Source organism: Misgurnus anguillicaudatus, chromosome 13 (genome assembly GCF_027580225.2).
Source record: "Misgurnus anguillicaudatus chromosome 13, ASM2758022v2, whole genome shotgun sequence".
Lineage (NCBI taxonomy): Eukaryota > Metazoa > Chordata > Actinopteri > Cypriniformes > Cobitidae > Misgurnus > Misgurnus anguillicaudatus.
In genome coordinates this window covers 7,880,568-7,903,161 of record NC_073349.2, presented here as the reverse complement: position 1 = coordinate 7,903,161, position 22,594 = coordinate 7,880,568, and the positions used below count along the sequence as shown (strand labels likewise).

Sequence of the window (22,594 nt, the reverse complement as noted above, 5' to 3'; positions counted from 1 at the left end):
CGTGATTCGGGTTGTTTAGGTGATATCAAATATCAGCATTGGCTTTCAGAGATCATTATGGGGATATGTAAGGCAGCGACTAGCAGTAGCAGAGCGATGAGATCTCATTGATTTCAGTGGAAGCTCGTGATATCCGGCGACACGAGCGACAGTAACCGTTTGGCGACTGGATGGGCGTGCACGACAAAGTTGAGATGTTTAACTTTATGCAAATTATGAGCAACATTCGAGCAAGCAATGAGAACGAAGCAGGGGAGTTCACGTCATCCTTCTCTCGTCAGTTTCTGGAGTGGACGTTACTCATTTTTTTATGACAACCAGATATAGAAACGCCCCCTAACGACCTCTTTGAAAGAGAGGAGAGACACACAGCAACAAAATCGCTTATAATGGTTAAGCCGGAGCTGGTCAGTGGGGGAGACCAGCTGACCTACCAGCTTGACCAGGCTGAAAGACCAGCTTAACCAGCTTTGCCAGGCTGGGAGGACAAGCTTAAACCAGCTACTTCCATCTTAAACCAGCTGAGACCAGCCAACCAGCTTAGCCAAGCTTCTAGCCTGGATTAAGATGGCTGGACAAGGTAAGACCAGCTAAAAAGTGGCCAAAACTCCTCTAAAACCATGCAGCCATCTTGGGGTCCCTGCTGAAAAAAAAGAAAAAAAAATTACAGAAAATTCTAATGGTTTCCAGTAAAATACCAATAGGAACCATTAGCTTTTACCATTAAAACCACTACACTGTAGTGTGTTTTGGGCCATATTCCATTAGAACCAATACATACCATTAGAACCAATACACAGAACCAATACATACCATTAGAGACCAACAAAACCAATACACTGTTGTGTGTTTTGGGCCATATTCCATTAGAACCAATAAAACCATTAGAATTTTCTGCAATGGTTTTATTGTATTTTTTTTCAGCAGGGGTGTCTCATAACATCATATTCAGAATATGGTAAAGAGTAAACTAATTCTTAGTTGGTTATATTTGTATTTTGTATTGTGTTGTTAAAATTACAAACATCTAGGAATCTTAAGTTAGTTGACACTGAGCCAGACAAAACAAACAATAAGGAAATGAAAGTTAGAAGATGACACGGAAGATTAAGTGTGAGAGAGAGAGAGAGAGAGAGAGAGAGAGAGAGAGAGAGAGAGAGAGAGAGAGAGAGAGAGAGAGAGAGAAAGATCGTTTCTTTATTTTCTCATGTGTCATGTTATTGTAAGCTGTCAAGATTGTGAGGGAGGGATTTCGGTCGAGTGTAACAAAGCGACTTCTTCCGTTCTTAAGCTCTCACTGAGAGACTGAGAGTCAGCGACTGTACGGGACAACACAAAAGTTGTTTATGTTATTGTGAGAAAGGCAGATAGACGGAAATAGAGAGGGAGTGGAGACTCGAGGATTGTTTTCATTTTTCTCTAATGATCGCTGTGCTGTGCGGAGGACAGGACACACGCATCAGCTGTCTGTCAGTCAGACACACGCGCGCGCTAGTTTGCACCTGTTGAGCTCCAGCAGTCATGGCTGTATGCAGGTGTTTGTAAGCGCGCGTCCGCGTCTGTCAAGGTTCGAGGAGAGAGATGTCATCGCTTTACTCGCGCAAGGATCTGTCGTCTCGCTCCAAAAAGTCGCTGTCGGACTCGCCGCCGTCGTCCCCCAGCACCAAAACCTTCAGAGTAAGAGACACGATTTATTATTAATAGAGGATTACCGAATACTAAAATAGACATTGATGTGTTGTCATGATGTATAGCCATTTGTCACGAGGATAAAACGTTCATGCGCTGTCTTGAATGAGAGGGTATATTCTCTTGTCAGAAACTAAAGACTATTTTGTTTGTTAAAAGTATCAGAAGTTTGGATTAATTTTTAACAACTATAACATTGATGGAAAGACTTGTATAAAATCTTGACTTAAAATTTGTGAATCTTCACTATTTCTGTGCACTTAGTAATCAAATTTGTTATATTGCTACCTTGTCTGGTACTCTTATTCTGGTTCCTGAAGGGGTCACAAATGTGTAATCATATTGTGAACTATATTAAATTAGAGAAATGTTTTTAGGAATCTCAGGTGTTTGCATCCCACAGTCCAAACCAGAAGACATTTGGTGCTTATATCCAAACAGAGGATATTTGTGAGCTCATAAGATTGTGTTGTTGTGCTGTTATTCGGGGGTGACATCAGAGAATGTTATGGGAGAACAGAGCTGTACTGTCTGTGATGTACACAGTGATTCAGTACAGAAGTGGGAGTAATTCCCAGTGCTCATGGGTCACTAAGTCCCTTAATGCTTTTCTAATAATTAGTGAAGAACAGGAAATGTTTTGCACAAAAGTTTGCAGCATTGTTTGGGAAAAATAAACTACACTCTAAAAAATAAAAGTGCTACACGATGCCAAAGAAGAACCATGTCTCTATGGTTCCATAAAGAACCTTTAAAAGTTTCTTTGTTGTGGAAAAGGTTCTTTAGATTATAAGGTAAAACATAAATTAAGGAATCTTCTATGGCATCGCTGTGAAGAACCTTTTGTAGCACCTTTTGTTTTTAAGAGTGTATTCATGACATCTTTCCGAAAGATTATTATGTGAACATTTTACAAATGATCATATTTAGGACAATTTAAGAGTAGGAAATAAATTTGAACTGTGCTGGTCTGTGTAAAACATACCATGTTTTTGATGCATCTTATGTGGTTGCTTAGCCCAGTGGTTCTCAAACTGGGGTCCAGGACCCCCAGGGGGGCCGCGAGATGGTGCCAGGGGGGCCCCAGTTTTATGACATTTTATAAAATACATTCATTTATCATGAATTCTGTGTAATTAAACTTAATAAAAATAAGGCTACCAACCAACAGCACTACTTTGTATAACTTAATATGTTTTGTTTAATTAAAAAATACATTTTAGAACAGTTTTTGTTATAAATTTTCTTTGGGGGGGGGCACGAAGGAATGCACCGTACACAAGGGGGGCCGCACGCGGAAAAAGTTTGAGAACCACTGGCTTAGCCCATGTAAAATGAGTCCCATGGATGCAATGTTCCACCACTGAGCTATACAGTAACACAGTATTGATATTATCATCCATAGATAACTCGGGTACTTCCTTTAATGGAGTGGTTCTCAATCCTTTAGGTATGTGCGCAGCCCGAATTGTAGTGTAAATTATCTCTAGAGTGCTGTGGGTGGGTAGCTATATTTTTGAGAGGTTTGAGTGCACAGGATTCATGAAAATTATTGTATTTTATGAAATGTCATAAAACTAAAACCCCCCTCGCACCATCTCATGCCCTTCAGTTTGGGAACCACTGCTTTAATGCAAGTCTATGCCATTTTTTAAAATTGTGTCATCATGTTCCCACTCTCATGTTGTTACAAACTAGGGCTGCCTAACGATTAGTTGCGACTAATCGTTTGCAGAATAAAAGGTTTTGTTTACATTATATATGTGGGTGTTATGTGTATAATAATTATGTATAAATAAATACATACACATGGATGTATAATTTAAAGAAAAAATATATTTATATAATAAATATTTATATATTACATATAATATAAATTATATATAAATATACAAGTTTATATACAAATATTTCTTAAATATATACATGCATGTGTGTGTTTGTATTTATACATAATTATTATACATAGTACACCCACATATATTATGTACACAAAAACTTTTATTCTGCAAACGATTAGTCGCGACTAATCATTAGGCAGCCCTGTTCCAAAAAAAACCATATACATTTCTTTGTTCTGATAAACATGATGGAAGATATTTTGAGAAATGTTTGTAACCAAACCGTTTGTGAACCCCATTGACTTCCATAGTAGGAAAAAATAATAGTTTGGAATTGAATGGGGTCCGCGAATGGTTTGGTTGCAGGCATTTCTCAGGGTGTTTTCGGTCATGTTTGTCAGAGCAAAGAGATGTATACGGGTTTGTAGCAGCATGATAGTGAGGAAATGATGACACAATTTTCATTTTTGGCTCACTAGAACCGCCACAGGGTAAAATTTTCCCATGGCTGTTTTACAAATGTACAAATTTCCAATAAACCAAGCTTCCCAATCATTGACTTTTACTAAAATTGTGCCAATAGGCTTTATGCCCAGCTGCACTACTTCCTGAACTTCAGCCAGCTCCTTGTTTCCTGTCTGCCATTATTGGACAAACGGATTAATCCAGCCCTGCGTTCCATTTAGTTTTTTTATGACCTTCCCTCGCTAACTTCCCTCAGTCTTGTTCACTCAGATGTACGTCATTGCTTACATTGTACGAGTGCCCACTACTGCTGAAACACTTGAAGTAGGTTCAAAGGGATCGCCCTAAGCCCTTGATCACATGGAAAGTGGAGACCGCCCCCTCCATGTGCATAGCGCGAGTTTCTGAAGTGACGTCACAATCATGATGCATTATGGGATATGGAGCTGCCTGAAGTGTACATATGAAGTAGACTCGCTCCCTCTGTCAAAATCAAGGGAGCGAGGGTTTGTCCATACAAACTTCCCTCGTCCACTTGAATCAAAATGGCGACAGGGATTCCCCCGAGAGGGGAAGTGTTTAGGGAAGTTCGCGAGTGCATGTCTAAAACTGGAGTGAAATGCACCCCAGGTGTGTCTAATTATTGTTGTTGTGACTACTGAGGTCAGGCACATCTGGATTAATCAGTTTGTCCAATAATGGCAGACAGGAAACAAGGAGCTGGCTGAAGTTCAGGAAGTAGTGCAGCTGGGCATAAAGCCTATTACAATCCCCTGTTGTTAAAAATAGTTATGATAAAATAAGATTATAAAGCGAGGCATTTATAGACCATTTCAAACAACACTGGTCCAGAAACACTTCCTGTTTCAGTTTTGTGAATGTTTTTTAAAAATTTCATATCATTATCTTCAGATTCAGTTCTATATGTTCTGTTGGTTGTATTTTATCCCAACATTTATCTAGTGTTAAAAAACTGAAACAGGAAGTGCTCCTGGACCAGTGTTGTTTACATCTTTTGAAATGGTCTATACCTACTGTTTAAGTGCCAGCGGGTCAAATTTACAGAATGTATTTATATTCGCCTTGTTGTTTTTGCAATGCTTTTGTTTTAATATTCTATGTTATTGTTCTCTTATTCAAATTATAAATAATATAACTAAAGAAATGAATAATTAATTAGGTAAACTGTGCATTTGAATTTGTCATAGCGTAGTACATCATATGCAATGCGTTGAATTGCTCATTATTGTCTATTTAGGTATTTTATTTAAATAACATGTCGTCTTAATATATGATTAATGAAATGTTATCATAAAAAGTGATAACCTGCTTTAAATAGCCGTGAACATAAAACAACAGGACAACAAACATAGTTCCTGACCAAATTAATCATTTCATGACTCAAGACATCATTTTGTTAATAATAAGTTTTTAGCCATATCAAAACAGTAGTCATGTGCATAGGTACAATTTGCTTGCTGTTTTAGGTATAAAACGACCCCTGACAGTTTGGGGGTTAATATTGCATACCAACTTTCCATGTGTTGTGGAAACCTTCTGAGTCATTTCATCAGTATGACTGTATTGTGAACAGTGTTTGTTCTCTGTTTTATCAGGTGTTAATAGATTTTTTCAAATACATCCTAAGCAGAGCTTATCCAATATCTTCTTATTAGATTGCCTGAATAAAAATAGCCTTATTATGCTAAATCTCTCATGTGAATAAAAGCTTTGCAATGTTTGAGAATTCGACTCTATTTTCCCTTAAGGACGCTTTTAGTTTGGGCTTCTTTGAGATTTGGGGCTTTCAACGACCACCTAACAAATCACCAGGACCACTGCAGAAACAGTATAGTAACACCCTTTGCATAATAGGTTGATCCTCAGATAGCATTTATTAAAACTTTTGTTTTTTTTCTCCGTTGGCCGCTGTTTCGCAGCTTTACAATGCCATGGACAACCTCAAAGGTCGGAGACAACGTTGATGTGTTAACATCAGAAAAAAAACTCCCATAAAATCAGCAGGTGCTTTACTGAATGAAGGGTGAATTTAATTTCCTTCTGTTTGATCCCACTGCATTTGCCAAAAGTTGCATTTTGGCAGAAATATAAAGTACATGCTGCTTTATGACATCACTGAGCCCGCGTCTTAGTCTGCAAACCATCAAGGAAGTTTGATCATAATGGTAGTTTCATCCCATAATAAGACCAGATTAGCTAAAAAAAATGGACACGGCGTTTTATGTTTCCTCTAATAATAACTTGTATTTTTTCCCATCAACAAAATCGCACACATGGTCTTGAAGTTTCCATGACGGGGGACGGCCTGTACATGTGAGGTCTCTTTGGGAGTGAAGGTTTAAAAGAATAAACACATGTGTTTTGTTTGTAATGGTCATCTGTTTGTTTACAAAGGACCTTTTTTTAGCCCAAACAAACAGATTACAGAGTAATAAACAGACGAACACATTTTAATAGGCATGAATCACTGCAGAAGAAATAAGCCCTTATAAAGGCATTCCTAAAAATGATGTCACTTTTAATAATGTAAAATTACATATTTTACATAATAATGACATATTTAATCACCGTTATGCCACATCAAACAACACATAATTCCATATACTGTTGATTTTTGAACGAAACCCCTATTAAAAAAAAGTACTATGGTACTACTATGGTATTTTGGCACTTTTAGGAAAATTCTACAAAATATGTAGCCACCCTGTCACTGGGGCAGTATCCTTTAAAAAGGTCCATTTGGGTACTGATATGCATCTTTGAGGTACTAGCACTTTTTAGGTGCACTATATTGTAGTACCCCAAAAACCATGGCAATTTCTGTACATCAAAGTACCATAGTTTTACCGCCTGATACTATCTCTCCATAGTATCATCACTGTACTTTCTGAAGTGTTTCAAATGTAGAACTGTTTTGTAGAGGTCGACCGATAGTGGATTTTACCGATACCGATAACTAGGTTGGTCTGTACTTGCCGATAACCGATTAATCAACCGATAGATTTTAAAATGGAAGCTTAAAATATGCAGGTTAGCTGGCTAAATCATGAATAAAAGTAACCAGCTGGATATAAACTAATGGATGGTGATAATCATGACATTAAACATTTGGGTTGGATTTATCTGCGTGTATTTTTGTTTGAGTGTTGTTTCAGCTTTGACGACAAACTTAGGTTCATGCTGTTGTTTCTCTGCTAATGCGGCATCTAGTCAACACATTTTTTCATGGTATGAAGCAATGGACGCAATTTGGAAAAACTATTGCATGGATTTTTGCCGATAGCCGATCGTTCCACCAATGAACTATCGGTGCCGATTAATCGCAAAACCATTTAATCAGTCTACCTCTACTTCAAATGACACAACAAGAGCTCATGGATATCAGAACTGTAGACTCCAGAAAAGGACGAAATAACTCCTTTAATATATCAGTGTCTTATCACATGATAAAATTGGAAGGAGAGAGAGGGAGGGAGAGAAATGCAAAGCAAACCAACCTTTATTTGGAGTTGCTGTAAGGCTCCATGCAAGTATGGCGATGCTCATATTTTCCATTTTGCAAGCTGGCAGACGGACTAGCTGGCTCTCAAAGGGGGGGGGGGGGTGAAGGGATGAGAGAAAGAGAGGATTAAAGGGGTTGCACATAAATACTTCAGTATGAGCCAGATCCTGTAAATGTTACAGTTTGTGAATTTATTGGATCAAGGTGAAGTCCACAGCTGCATGGAGCAACATCGCTCCGTCACGTCACAGTTTATTCTGTATGAGTTATGGAGATCATATGCATTGGACAAACGCATGGAGAATTTCAAAACCTCTGCTGTGTGCCCATGCCGTGACCAATCAGAGGTCCTCCTGTGTTTTCTCAATGCCTTTTTGGCTGCAGTAGCCCTTGGTGCACTAATCCGAGCTTATCCCAACCAAATCCTTGTTGAAGCATTGTAAGAAAATTGACTTAAATTGTTCCCAGATCTTTGTATGAAGGATGAGCTCTGCCGTGGACACCAGACTGGTGTAGGTTTGATCAGAAAGGAACGGTATGTTATGCTTGTATGTCTTTTTAAGAGGCCATATCTATTAATCTGATTCAGTGTTATTTTTACTCGGCGAGTGGAATGTTAGCATCAGGGTCAGAACTGCCTTACATGGTTTACTGTGGTGAAAGTTTGGACTCTGTTACTCTCCCTCTCTTTTCTTAAGGACAGTAAGCAGGCTTCAGGCCAGCAGGTGCCCGTGGGTAACGACTTTAAATGGATTGATGTGCATTATGGACCTGTTCCTGGCTCAACATCAGATTTTGGGCTTAAAGGATTAGTCAATTTTCTTTAAAAAAATCCAGATAATTTACTCACCACCATGTCATCCAAAATGTTGATGTCTGTCTTTGTTCAGTCGAGAAGAAATTATGTCTTTTGAGGAAAACATTCCAGGATTTTTCAAATTTTAATGGACTTTAATGGAACCCAACACTTGACACTTAATTCAACACTTAACAGTTTTCAAAAGACTCTAAACGATCCCAAATGAGGAATAATGGTCTGATGTAGCGAACGATTGTCATTTTTGACAAGAAAAATAAAAAAATATGCACTTTTAAACCACAACTTCTCGTCTTCCTCCGGTCCTGTGATGCGCCAGCGTGACCTCACGTAATACGTCATCACGTCAAGAGGTCACAGAGGACGAATGGGAAACTACGGCTCAGTGGAGAAAGAGAACCGTTCCGACGTTGTTGTATGTTGAATAATACTAATGAATGTCTTTGTGTCAGTTTATTGTTTAAAATGGTCGCAAATGTGTTTCATATATGTAGCACGTGACATTTCGACGTTATTACGCAATTACGTGAGGTCGCGCTGGCGCTTCACAGGACCGAAGATAGACGAGAAGCTGTGGTTTAAAAGTGCATATTTTTTTATTTTTCTTGTCAAAAATGACAATCGTTTTGCTAGATAAGACCCTTGTGCCTCATTTGGGATCATTTAGAGTCCTTTGAAACTCAGTTGAAAAAAACTGTTAAGTGTTGAGTTAAGTGTTAAGTGTTGGGGTCCATTGGAGTCCATTGAAATGAGAAAGGTCCTGAAATGTTTTCCTCAAAAAACATAATTTCTTCTCGACTGAACAAAGAAAGACATCAACATTTTTAATGACATGGTGGTGAGTACATTATCTGGATTTTTGTTTTTAAGAAAATGGACTAATCCTTTAAGGATAAGGTCGGGATTTAAAGTACATTATGCATTATTTAGTCATTTTCCTTTACTTTTAAGAATAACATAGGTTTGGTTATAATTTATATACTTCATTTAGGGCTTGGGTTAAAGATTTGAACAACATTCATTAATTTATGGTTTGTAGAGGTATCTCTGGAGTTAGCTGTAAGATATGTATACGCTATGGGGGGTTTCCCAGACAGGGTTTAGATTAATCCAGGTTTAGGCCTTAGTTATATCAGGACATACAAACAAACCATACAAAAAAAAAAAAAACAATACTGGGGTGCATCTTGAGAAAAAACAATGGCACAGATATATGTTAAGATGTGTCAGTACAAAAGTCCCAAATGTTTTATATGTATACAGTTAGATATTGTAATTCATTTGGCAGATGCTTTTATCTAAGGTGCATTACAGTGCTTGCAATTTGTCAGTGTGTGTGTGTTCCCTGGGATAAAACCCATGACCTTTGTGGTACTTACACAATGAGAAAAATGGTCAAAAAAAGGTGCGGAGCTGTTACTGGGGTGGTACCCTTAAAAGTGCACCTTGAGAGTTCATATTAGTACCTCAGAGGTCCATATTGGTCCCGAATGTATACAAATCTCTACCTAAATGATACATATTAAGGCCTTTTTAAATGACACTGGCCCAGTACGGTTTGGGACCACTTTAACTACCAAATTTTTCTACTCCACTTGCTAACAGTGATGCTTTTTTGTAAGCTATTGCAAGTCAGTGCTACAGGTCAAGAGCTACAAATGCATGCTGTGCTGTACAACCACATAAGGAGAAAACTTTTGGATGTGTTTATTACGTGAAAGTTCACACTGAAACAGCCCTGTCTCACCAGTTATCAAGGGCTCCATCCTAAAATGTTTATTTCCCAGCAAAAAAGCATCTGAGACATTCACTGTCATATAAGGTCGTGTATGTGATGGCACATATCTTATTAAATGACTTTAGTTTCCCTGCGTCCGCTCGGAGTGTCTGGATTCTCCATGTCCTTTTTTGGCATTGTTCAGCGGTCCCCCTCATGCAGACAGTGCACTGTTATTTCTCTCTGATGCATAATCAAGCGTGCTGCCGAGTGTCCAAACAGGATGTGCTCGCTTTAGAAGAGGAACAGAAGGGATTCTTTTGTTGTTCTCCTTTCTTCTAAAACTCAAAGCCTTGAATCTGAAGCAATCCTGAAGGCCCAAACAGAATTCACATAACAGATGCTTATGCCCCTTTTCCACCAAGGTAGTTTGAGTTCTGGTTCAGAGCCAGAGCCTAATTTCAAATCAGTTCTTTCTGTTTAGACACCCAAAGCACCAGCTCTGAACCAGGAAAAGTGTTTTTTAAGGGAAAACAACACAGTTTTTCAATATTTTATTATGTTCTTACCTCAACTTAGATTAATTAATACATACCTATCTTTATTTAATGCGTGCACTTAATCTTTGTACAGCGCGTCGTGAATGTGTTAGCATTTAGCCTAGCCCCATTCATTCCTAAGGATCCAATCAGGGATTAGTTTAGAGGCACCCAAGGGCTTCAGTGTTTTCCCTGTTTGAAGACGTGGGTGGTTGCATGAGTGGGTATGGTGACACAAAATAAAACATAAGAGCACTTAGTTTGCAGCTTTTCGACCTCAGCGTGCAGTAACATCATCACTCCTGACTACTCCCCCTCTCGCTCAAACTTTCGTCAATATTACTGCACTTGAGGTGGAAGTGCTGCAAACTAAGTGCTCTTCCGCCATACAATATAGTTTTCATTTTTTATCCGCCTAAAAAATCGCCACGTTTTATTTTGTGCCACCATACTTACTCGTGCAACAACTCATGTAACAGTCTTTAAATAGGGAAAACATGGTGTTTGGTGGCTTCTAAATTCATCTCTGTTTGGATCCTAAGGAATGAATGGGGCTAGACTAAATGATAACAAATTCACAACGCGCTGTACAAAGATTAAGTGCACGCATTGAAAAAAGATTGGTATGTATTAATTTGTCTAAGTTGAGGTAAGAACATAGTAAAATATTGAAAAACGGTTGTGTTTTCCTTTAAGTATTCAAAACATTTCTGGTCTAGATAGAATTAAGAACCGATTGCCTCTGGGGCTAGGGGCGGGGTTACTGTCCACTCTCCCTGAAAACAAAATATTAGCAAATAGACTCACGAACAATAATCACAAAACATAAAACTGTCATGTAAACTTTTGAACTGGGTTATTTTTGTAAGTTCAGTTCTTATTCTGGTTTATGACTGACATGTTAGTGTCTGTTATGTGAAATAGCTAGTTCAAGAATAAATGAAAAACAAACTGCAAATTGTGATGCCTTTAATTTTTGCTAAATACTAACATTTTGCAGATTTTGCAAGTGGTATGTAAACTTATAAGCTCAACTGTATATGTACAGTACTATAGTGATTACAGTCAATTTTGAATAATTACATGCAACTACCCCTAAACCAAACCCTAAGTACATGTTAATCACTCACTACCTAAATGTATATTTACACTAACAAGGATACATTAAAATAAGTTGTAATTGACAATGTAACAACTTTTCAACGTTCCTAAAAATAATAACATTTCAGCAATGAAGAAAGCATTCACACACTTTATATGTTCACTTTATATGCTTTTTAAGATTATAATCTTGTTCATGGAAATTTCAGTCACCTGCTGTCATGCACATGTTTGGTGACATTGGCGGACTCCCAGTGAAAGATTTTCAAACTGTTGGAGATGAATGATATCATCTTAAAAAAGCTGGATTTCTTGCACTCAGAGTGCTGCTACCATTAGATGAAAATACCATGATACTGCACAGTTATTACAAGAACCATGGTACTCCAAAATATATACAGTAAATAACTTAAACAGTACCATGGTATCATGTCTAAAACACTTTAAGAATGTACTTTCTGTAAGTTTAATGATGTTACTATAGCAACTCACGGTAAATAAGAAGGACATTTATATGAATATAGTTTCCTTAACTTCTTAGGTCTTGACGAATGCATTAGTCTTACCACAAATGAATGTTTTTGTTATTTACTCACTCTCATGTTGCACCAAACCTGTTTGACTTACATTTTTTGCAGAACACACAAGGAGATCATTTAATAAATTGGTTGGTTGAATTCAGTACAGTTGCAGTCTATCATGACTTATGCTGCCTTCATGTGCTATGATAATTATGGTAAATACCAAAAGCCGACGTGGAAAATGCACACCCCCTCATGTGGTATTTTCCACTGGGCAACTCGTAGAATATTTTGAGGCCCGAGTCGCCAAGATGAGATATCCTTTGACCTTTTCAAAATGCCGGAGAGCAACTGAAGAGTCGTGAATGATAAGCATTGTACACTACTAAATGTTTTTTGCTACTGTTAGCGCATAGTTTCTGTAGCCTATACAATGTTGTGTCATTGACAATTGTAATATAATGCATTAAAACTCAGTGTCACTTTTAAAAATACCGTTATGTAGGGTGACCATACGTGCCATTCTTCCCGGACGCGACCTGGCCAGGATTTCAGTGCGTCTTCTGGAAGTCATAAAAACATAAGACATACAATCGTAGTTTCATTCTTACCTTAAAATGTAACGGTTGCTTTTCTGTAATAATAATAATAATCCTCTATGACGTATGCGATCGACAAATAAGACACACCGAAATCCTGGCCAGGACGCGTCCAGGAAAAATGGTATGTATGGTTACCCTGCCATTATGGTTAGGTGTTATCCTCCAGCTAGAAGATGCTAGCTAGCATTCAATAGGAGCCTCCTAGTAATGAGGGTTCTGGCAATTTACTTGTATTTATTTGTATTCATGTGATACAGTATGACAACAAAAGCACTTGAACACAGCATACTGGTAAATACCAGTTCACAAATGGAAAATGTATTCTTTTTCATAGCACGTGAAGGCAGCATTAGGTTAAAGTGGGCATGCAATAATTTTTTATTTTAAATAAAATATTGTAGCGTTTTTTTTTATAAATTACTTATTTTTGCCTTTCTTTTTTTAAATAAATGTAAATTGATAATATTTAAACAAATCAAATACGTTAACCTCTCTTCACTTCATGTCATGAGGAATGGCATGAGGGCGGGGCTATCGTAGACTTGTTTCTGCCCGGGAAAAAGATCGCAGCGATTAGCAATTAGCAAGTAGCAACATGGCTGAACGATCCAATCAGTTCTCAATGAACGATTCCTGCCCAACATTTTTCTCATTTCAGAAGCATTTCACTCGGATATACAGTATGTCACGTTAAAGAAAAGAAGACAATCTGTACTTCAGTTCCACAGCGTCTTTAAAGGGGACATTTCACAAGATTAGGAGTATTATCCCCTTCTGACATCACTAGGGGAGCCAAATTTCAGTAACCATTTTTTACATGCATGCAGAGAATGATTTACCAAAACTAAGTTACAGGGTTAATATTTTTCACATTTCTAGGTTGATAGAAGCACTGGGGACCCAATTATAGCACTTAAACATGATATGTCCCCTTTAATTCATACTGAACCGTGTGGTCAGCATGAGGTTCACTGAAGATTTTCTCTTCTTTTGTGTTTTGTGTAACCACTGTTTTAAATCACTGAAGTGTTAATAGTAAGACAATCTTGATTATTAAACAAAGGTGCTATATATTAATATCAATATTAGTATGCAGTCTTTTTGATTTTGGTGAAAACTCACCATGAGCAATTGTACAATATGACAATAAACAGCAACATAATGCAGTAACAATAACTTTGTTCTTTTTCTTTTTACAGCAAGATCGTGTGTCCAGGTAAAACCTTTCATTCTTTGTCCGAAACCATAATTTTTTCATATAGTTTGCATGACATCACCTACCTGATGATTTATGTTTATAAATGCCTGTTTAATATAATGTTAGATGATTTATTACTGTATTTGCTGGATGATAACAGATCAGACTCCAGCGGTATTGACGCCCCATCAGACAGACTGACAGCTCGGGCTTACACACGTCGAGAGAACAGACTCGCCTCCTTGACCAAAACTGAGGATGACTCCATTAGCAAAGACTATAAGAAGGTCAGGATGAATTTAATCAGTGAAACTGGTGTTTAATATGATATAAATTGTATTAAATTAGTTTGTACACCATCTTAGTTTGAAATATACGAATTTCAAGTTATTTTACATTCATACATCTTTACATTTGTTTATATGCACCTGACATCTTTCCAAAATCCGACCTGACATCCCTATCCCTAAACATTATTATAAGCTTACAATTTGAATTGTGGTAAGGAGACAATTTTGGATACTGATTGTTTATTTAGTAAGTTTTGCATACTAACACATACTGTACATTTAAATGGCTCATAACTAATACGGACCAATTTTGTTGGGAAAGTGACAACTAGCCCCAGCCTCCATTTTAATCTGGGACTAGGATAAGCCCTGTCCGGGAATCCCCCTAGAGGTTTGCTGGTGACCAACGACAGGAAAGGAACTCCCAGTGGAAATGTTAATTTAACCAGATAGACAAACTGCATGTATGCGTTTGTTTCATTTTCATCAGATGTATGAGGACGCTCTGTCTGAGAACGAGAAGCTGAAGTCTCGCCTGGAGGACAGCAAACAGGAACTCTCCAAAATCCGTTCGCAGCTCGACAGAGTCGCACAGGTGAGGGAGAGACTCAGTCGATGTGGAGTGAAAGAAAGATTATTTGTGGTTTTAATCAGTATGGCCATCATCTGCCAAGAAGTTCAGACTGTGTTTAAACAACAGCACACGCTTGCCCTCTGCATCCCGTCGGGCTCCTGGGGATCTGGCTTAGTACGGCTGATAGCATCTGTAAAGTATTATGATCTGTAAAAGCAAATAATACACTGTAGGTAGCAGCCAATAAGAAGCAGCACGAACCATAAAATAATACATTAAATAAAGATGACGTTTTATATTTACAGTGTTTATTGTTTCAAAGTGATTTTTGATGTTGATTAATGCTTTTTTTCTCATTTTCTACTTTTTCTTCTCATTTGTTTATTTTTTGTTTATTTTATTTATAAGGGCAAAACACATTAATCGACATTACTGTAAATGTGCCAGTGTTTGCCAGCCGGATAATTTTCAACTTCAGTCCTTTGGCAAGATGTTTTATACCCCATCATTAATTGTGTGTTTCAGAGACAGGACAGAATATCAGAGAGATCGACTGTATTTGAATCAGAGAAAAAGGTATAAATAATCATCATTATATATAATTATTTCTGGCACTCTCATATATGAGTTTCTTTGCATTTCTCTTTAGTTTTAACTTTAACTGATAATCCTCCTCCATGTTCTTTGGTTCAGATCTTTACATGATTCTCATTGATTTGTTTATACTCAAAATAAAAATGCTTTATAATGCCATACAGTGTTTGAATTGAGGGGGGGCTGAGGTGGTCCTGGACCTCCTATAAGCATTGAGGACCCTCCCATAATCTTTGACATAATTGGAACGCTGATGCCATATACAAACATCTGAAAAACCTTTCTGTTTTTTTGTGACATAACATTTTCTTTAGATTATTAAAGGGTATGGCATCACTTTGAAGAACCTTAATTTTTAAGACATACAATTTGCTTTTTAATTTGTAATAATATTTTCATAAATATATTGAAGATGTTTTATTTTAGATATTGCAATAAGATTTTTTCCTTTTTGTCCACTTGTGTAGGAAAAGAAAGCTTTAGAGAAGAAAGTCTCTGGCATGGAAGAAGAACTAAAGGTATTTAAGTAGATGGCGTTAATGTGGTTGTTATTTTCAGTTTAATGTAGTTCAGCTGCCTGAAGTTGGTTGACTTTCAAATGCATGTTCAAACATGCTAACCTCAGTACTTAGATTTGATGAACTTACAAATAACCGATGAAAGGTTAAATCAGTAGCACAAAATGATTGTCACATTGATGCTTGGTCAGCGTTCCTCAGCGTCACTTTTTAACATACAGGGTACCCCTTTGGCATTGTTTTTGTGAATGAATTACACTGAAAACAGTGTTCAGGGTAATTCTTTGCTTTCAATGAGAAACATTTTGCTGCCATACAAAAATTAGTCACGTTTAGGGCATGGGTGGGGTTTGGTGCTCCAAATTAACTTTTAAACACTGTAAAAAGATTTGTTAGTTCACCTTAAAAAGTAGGTTACCTGGTTGCCTTAAAATATTATTTTACTAAACAACAAAAAAATGTGTAAAAAATGTTGTGTCAACTAATATGAGTTCATTATGAGTTGAATTAACTAAAAATTTTAAGGCAACCAGGTAACTTACTTTGTAATTTGAACCAGCTTTTTTACAGTGTATAAATATTAATTTAAGTAAAATCTAAGTTTACAAACTTATTAAAATAGTTTGTATAATATTAGTTTCAACTATTTAAATATGTCTTGATCTGATGCATATGGCAAACAACCAGTTGCGGATTTAGCAAATTGGGGGCCCAAGGCGAAGGTATGTATGGGGCCCCCCTTTTCGATCTATAAAAGAGGACGAAAAAATGTTTTACTCCAAAAGAAAGCAGAGAACACACAAAGTGTAGCACTACACAAACCAATAGAGAATAAGTTAATGGGGCAAAAACAGCCACGAACAGCTTTAGTAAACTAAAGCAGCTGATCTCCGCCTCTTTCGTTAGTTTCATTTTGCGTGAGGAAGTTGCGCAAGATTATTTCATCAACTGCGCTGAAATATCAGAGAAAGCTCTTACATACACATATAAAAAACACTGTGCATCATGGCAGCATGTTTAATTACAACACAAGCATCGGACTCTGACATAATATTAGTTTGTGTCATTTTAAACCCGTAATTTTTCCCGCTCGCGTTTAAACGAAAGCAGAGGCACTCGGCCGTAGTCTCCATAGACCACCCCTCAAAGTAATCAGGCCATAAGCGGTCTAAAGTGGACAAAAGAGACGGATTTAGAGAGGTGATATGCACTTTAGATAGGATAGAAAGGCGGGGGAGCAGGGCAGCAACAGGAAGAGTGACTGGATGTGCCTAAGATGTAATCATCTGCGCATTATTTTAATTTAATTATATTTAAATTTTACAGTCGCACCAGTGCGACCTTAAATAAAAAACAGTCGCATAGACAGGGAAAATACTCGCAAAATGTGACTATTTACTCGCAGTTTATCTTTCGTGCCGCCCAGCGCGCACCATTACGGACTAGTCCATTTCATTGTGAAAGAAGGGGTGTATGTGTGTAGTGACAGATAAACATGAAATGGACATTTTAACTACTATTTTAAAGTTTCAACGTATTTCTTAAGAATATTAATATAATTTACAATGCTTTTGAAGTGTTCAAGATGATAAGGGTTTTGTTTATTTATGTACTTATTAGGTTGGTTAGGGGCCCCCTTAAAATGACCACTGGTGCAGGGCCCCAAGTGGCCGCCTACCTATGCCTCTATGTTAAGACCGCCTCTGCAAACAACAAAAGCATAAAGTACCATGCATGTCACAAAACAACGCCAAAGCGTGATGCAGTGACACGCTGACCAAACGGCAATACTTCAAAACGTCAATATGACAAGTTGGTTGTGAGAATGTGTTGTTTGTAAATCCCACGCCTGTTTAAACCCATGTTAGCCAACTCTGCCAGTCGTCCATATCACACCAATGCCAATACAATCACTATCAATGCCTTTAGCATAACTCAACAACACTCCCAAAGCATCTCACAGCTGCTTCGCTACAAGCGACCTAGTTTAAGCTACACCGGGCCACACTGAATCCAGCACAGAGACGCACCTCGGCTTTTGTTCAGCATTCCAGCAGTAATTGCACATAGCTGGCATTACGAGAGGCCAAAAAGAGTGTGGTGCCAAAAATACGATAGGCCAAATCAGTGTAAGAGGGATGAGATATCTGCAATAACAATGAGAAGTCTGGTTCATGGGGTAATTGCTCTAAATTTCAATTGCGATAAGGTTTGGACTAGACAGCTCATTTCATACTTTGATTAGTTCATTGTTGATAACATTTGACAGAGTTATATAAATGATACTGCCATTCATGGTACACAGACACAGACACAGTACAGAATAGCGGCAGCAATTTACTGTAATTGCTGGAGGTCATTACTGTAAGTCAATGTTTAGATGGTTAAAATGGCTTCGGCTTTCCGAATTCCCATTTTAGTTACACAACAGTTATTTTACATATTTACATAAACTTGCATAAAAATGTTTTGTGATTTACTGTTTTCTACATAAAATCATCCTACGTAACATAAAGAACGTCGTGAAAGTATAACTTTGATATCTTTATATTGACTGAGTAAGGCCATCAAATCAATGATTGAAATCAAACTTTGATGCTCCTAATCTATGATCATTAGGTTAGCATTAGCCTGGATTTCAAAGACAGGGTCACATTTTTTGCATTTGGCAGACACTTTTATCCAAAGGTACACATGTTGTCAGAATGTTTGTTCCCTGGGAATAAACCCATGACCTTTGTACTGCTTCTGCAATGCTCTACAAATTGAGCCGCAGGAAAACAATGTTAAACTTTACATATATTGTTGAATGTTGTTTCATTGCCTGCTATTGTCACCTTAAATCTCCAACTCTTATAGAAAAACCTATCAAAGATCATGATCTTTCTCAGCGTGAACAAAGCCAACTACTGTCCATCATATTCGTTTTTTGATATTCTGCTTATTGTACTTGTTTGATCAGTGATGTCACTATTGCCCCAGCAGACACCCTCAGTGAGGTTTGGCTATCAGCCCTGAGCTGACCTCAGCTGGACTGGGTGAAAAGGGGTGAGTGGTTTGCCCACGTGCCTTCTCACACAAGCTATTCTCTCACGGACGTGCAGCACATCAGTGTTTGCAGATTACAGTAGATTACAGTAATTTAGGTTTTATGTAGGTTTACTCTTTCTTACTGTAAATCTCCTTAATTACAAACAATTACTGATCATATTACGAAATGCCATCAAGACAAAACTGCAACATACAGTAGCCTCTTTCACACTGTAATTTCGGTAAATTACTGTAAATCTATCAGATTTACAGTAATTATACAGCTGGTTGCCAGTAACTTACTGTAGAAGATAAAGACTGAAAATGTATCATGTTCATTTAACTTTGAACAAACTGTTGCCAGTAAATAACATAAATCTACAGTAAGTTACTGGCAGCTAGTTGCCAGTAATACCCAGTAATACTGTAATTTCTAAAGAATTTGAATGATTTTACCAGTAAATACAAACATGTGCTGTTCACACACGCAATGACGTTACGTCATTTTACAAAGTAAGATATCATCTTGACCAAATAACGTTGAATTAGATGACTTCAAATTGAACTGTAGGGAAAAGATTTAGGGAAAACATTACTGTACATTCACACCACTGCCACCAGGAGCGTCAAAGTGTCCGGAAGTCATTAATTTTCAATGAGAGGTGGCGGGGAGCACCGGCGCAGCGCGTCTTGGAAGGCGTGAGCATCGAGGAGAGTTGAAATCAGGTAAACTTTATGGCATTGAGCTACGACGCAGTTCTGCGGCAACCAATCGGAATGCAGAAACCAATAGAAGTCCTCCGCTTGAGAGGATTTCAGAGAATGCATTCAACCGTCAGAGCGTCCACCACTCTTTTTCTATAGCGTCGTTGGCAGGGCAGCCGTAGTGTTTTTTGATACTCTCGCTGGCGTCGTTGTGAACGTACAGTTAGACAGTAATGTCTAAACATAAGACTTCACAGAGAGTGGACTTGGGCAATTCGGCAAATAGACAGTAAACTGTTTTAAACAACTTTGGTAAAGAGATTTGTCCGATCTAGCATTATATGTGTGTAAAACTTCAAGTAGCGTGTGGAGAAAAACAGCACGGGAGGTAAACGCATCAACTGTGTCACAATGTTATGATTGGCCAGAAGCTGTTAACGCGTTCTGACGTCATCCGTCCTCATACCAGTAATCATATTCTCTAAAAATATATATCATTTTTGGCTGTATGACAGATGATTATGCTTCCTTGTAAGATACCTCATGCTGTCTAACATATAGATATATGCAGTACTGTGCAAAAGTCTTAGGCCACCATGCCAGAATTAGATTTGTTGTTTTTGCAATGTCATAGTGATCACATATAATTGTTTCTCAGATTAATAGAATACATCCAGAAAATACAGGAAATGGCTTTTTACTTCAGATGTATTTAGTTCTAAGAGAGGTCACACTAAACACAGAAGATGCCTAAAGAAGACATTTAGTCCTGAAAATTTATTTTTTGTACATATTTCAAGTATTTTCTGTTTTGTATCTTAATAAAATAGATTGAAAAATGAATATGGATGGACATTAAAACTACTTAAACAACAAGTCTGGTGGTGGTGGCCTAAGACTTTTGCACAGTACTGTAGGTTACATATAGCTGCCCTTAGAAAGTAACTATAGGCACTGAGAGCTTACAAGGTTTGTAAGCTACTGAGAAAACAGCACACAGCAGAAAGAACATCACAACGCTATCAAGAATCCTTATTTTGACACATTTAGTCAGGGCTGGCAGCAAAAGCAGTCACACTGGCTCATTCATAGACACGCCCACCTCTGTTTTTCAAAGCAGTGAGTCATTCTGAAATTTGTGAGCGTTCTTGAGATACAAACCGTTGCTAGATGCCTTGAAGTATTTTGTCGGTCGATGGCCTGATCCCAGATCTGTAAGCTGTGAAAGCATGTTTGGGTGGTTTTGTCGCAGTTGGCGCTTCATACCTCAGGATTGCTCCACATGCTAGTACAGGATAAAGTTGACCAGAAATGCCTCATGCCACTAGCAATGCCTCAGGACTCAGTATATGGGTTTAATTTAATATACAGTACAAGTGTCAGTGAAGTTGAATGCAGGCTTGGTTTTCTTTTTTGAGTTCCATGTGTTTTTACCTGATGATATTTGCATGTTTAGCCAATACAATCTGACAGGAATTCGTACTTAACTTTACGATGTGGCTGTTTTGTTTGAATTCATTAGATCTCATTTGTACATTTTAGTATGATCTTCTTTTGCCCAGTGACATTGCCCAGCTAAAGTCAGTTTTGGTCATTTACAGTTTATACAATCAGCCGTCTTCTGATCCTCGTGCTTTATAGGTGCGGCTGTCATATTCCCATTCGGAATTCATTATGCACCGGCAACCAAAAACGTAATTATTTCGACACATAGCAGTTTTTTAAATGTATTTAAAAAGGATGGTTATCTAATCAGAAGTTGAAGCTGTTCCTGAAATTACAGTGATGATGAAAAATATTTGCACAGAAATAAGAACCCGGCCAAAGTCGCATTTTCATGCCTTGCCCGGCACTGACCAGGGCTGCGTTTTCCAAAAGCATTGTAAGCCAAGTAGATCGTTAAAACAATCGTATGAATCATCTTAGACTCTAGGGCTGTTTTCCAAAAGCATCGTAACTTAAATGGTACTTGAAATTTTTTGTAGATCTACGAGCACTAAGTAATCATTAAACCATACGTGCATTGTACGAGGGTGCCTGCAGGACAATCAGCAAATTGCAACTTTGCTCATGTGCAATGACTATAATGTAATGTTTTTAAATATATTATATTTATTTATATTTAAATTAATTTAATTTAAAAGTTCAAATAAGAAATCAAAATTAAATGACTGAACATTTTTTAAAAAAGGTACGTATTTGGCACAATTTAGCTCTAAATCGTAGTTCATTCTCTTACTGTAAGGTTTATAATGACCAAAGGTTGTGCTCAGTGTAAACATACGGCATGCATATAACATTGCTGCTAAAGTAAAATTGTTGTTACACAGAAAGCCATAATAATAAATAAACAATAAAATAATAAAGTAAATAAGTAATAATAATTTAAAAAATAATATAAACTGCAGAAGGCATCGCACATGGGATGAGTCCTAACTAAATATAAAAAAGATTTTCTCATGATCCACAAATAATTAAAAAATTTCATTAGTCATTGAACAATATTAAACAATATTATTACATTCACATCGGGTGAAGATCATTAGGCTAAACATGTGAAAAACAAGCGTCTGCTACAGTTACGAGTCGTGAAATTTCAGCACTTGACAAACTGAAAGGGACTCATAAGTAGCACTTGAATCCCAGGTGCTAGCAATTGTTTTATGCGCATTTTTGGGAATCGCACGTGAATGAAAAATGAATGTTCGTTAAGCCGCTCGTAGAAAGCGCACTTAAGTGCTAAGTTTAATCACTATTGAGAAACGTAGACCTGATTGTCGCTCGTGCGATTATATATTTAAGCAATATCGCTCGAGTAGGAGTGCGATATAGCTCTATATAGAGCTGCGGCCTCGTGCCTCTGGCCTAAT

General features: G+C 37.5%; 1 protein-coding gene across 4 annotated transcripts in view; it reads left to right on the top strand.

The window, feature by feature from the left end:
- Nucleotides 1–1,213: 1,213 nt before the first annotated feature.
- ppp1r12b (protein phosphatase 1, regulatory subunit 12B) overlaps nucleotides 1,214–22,594 on the top strand; it is a 37,505-nt gene continuing 16,124 nt past the window's right edge. Inside the window, exons 1-7 of one of the 4 annotated variants that reach the window (XM_055187894.2) lie at nucleotides 1,218–1,677; nucleotides 14,015–14,031; nucleotides 14,174–14,300; nucleotides 14,794–14,898; nucleotides 15,403–15,453; nucleotides 15,939–15,989; nucleotides 18,975–19,037. In XM_055187894.2, coding sequence (XP_055043869.1) covers nucleotides 1,582–1,677; nucleotides 14,015–14,031; nucleotides 14,174–14,300; nucleotides 14,794–14,898; nucleotides 15,403–15,453; nucleotides 15,939–15,989; nucleotides 18,975–19,007 — 480 coding nt within the window. In that variant the 5' untranslated portion in view covers nucleotides 1,218–1,581 and the 3' untranslated portion in view covers nucleotides 19,008–19,037. Of the gene's footprint in view, nucleotides 1,678–14,014; nucleotides 14,032–14,173; nucleotides 14,301–14,793; nucleotides 14,899–15,402; nucleotides 15,454–15,938; nucleotides 15,990–18,971; nucleotides 19,038–22,594 lie in introns of all 4 variants that reach the window. The other 3 variants (XM_055187893.2, XR_008639567.2, XM_055187892.2) reach the window with 3 other exon arrangements.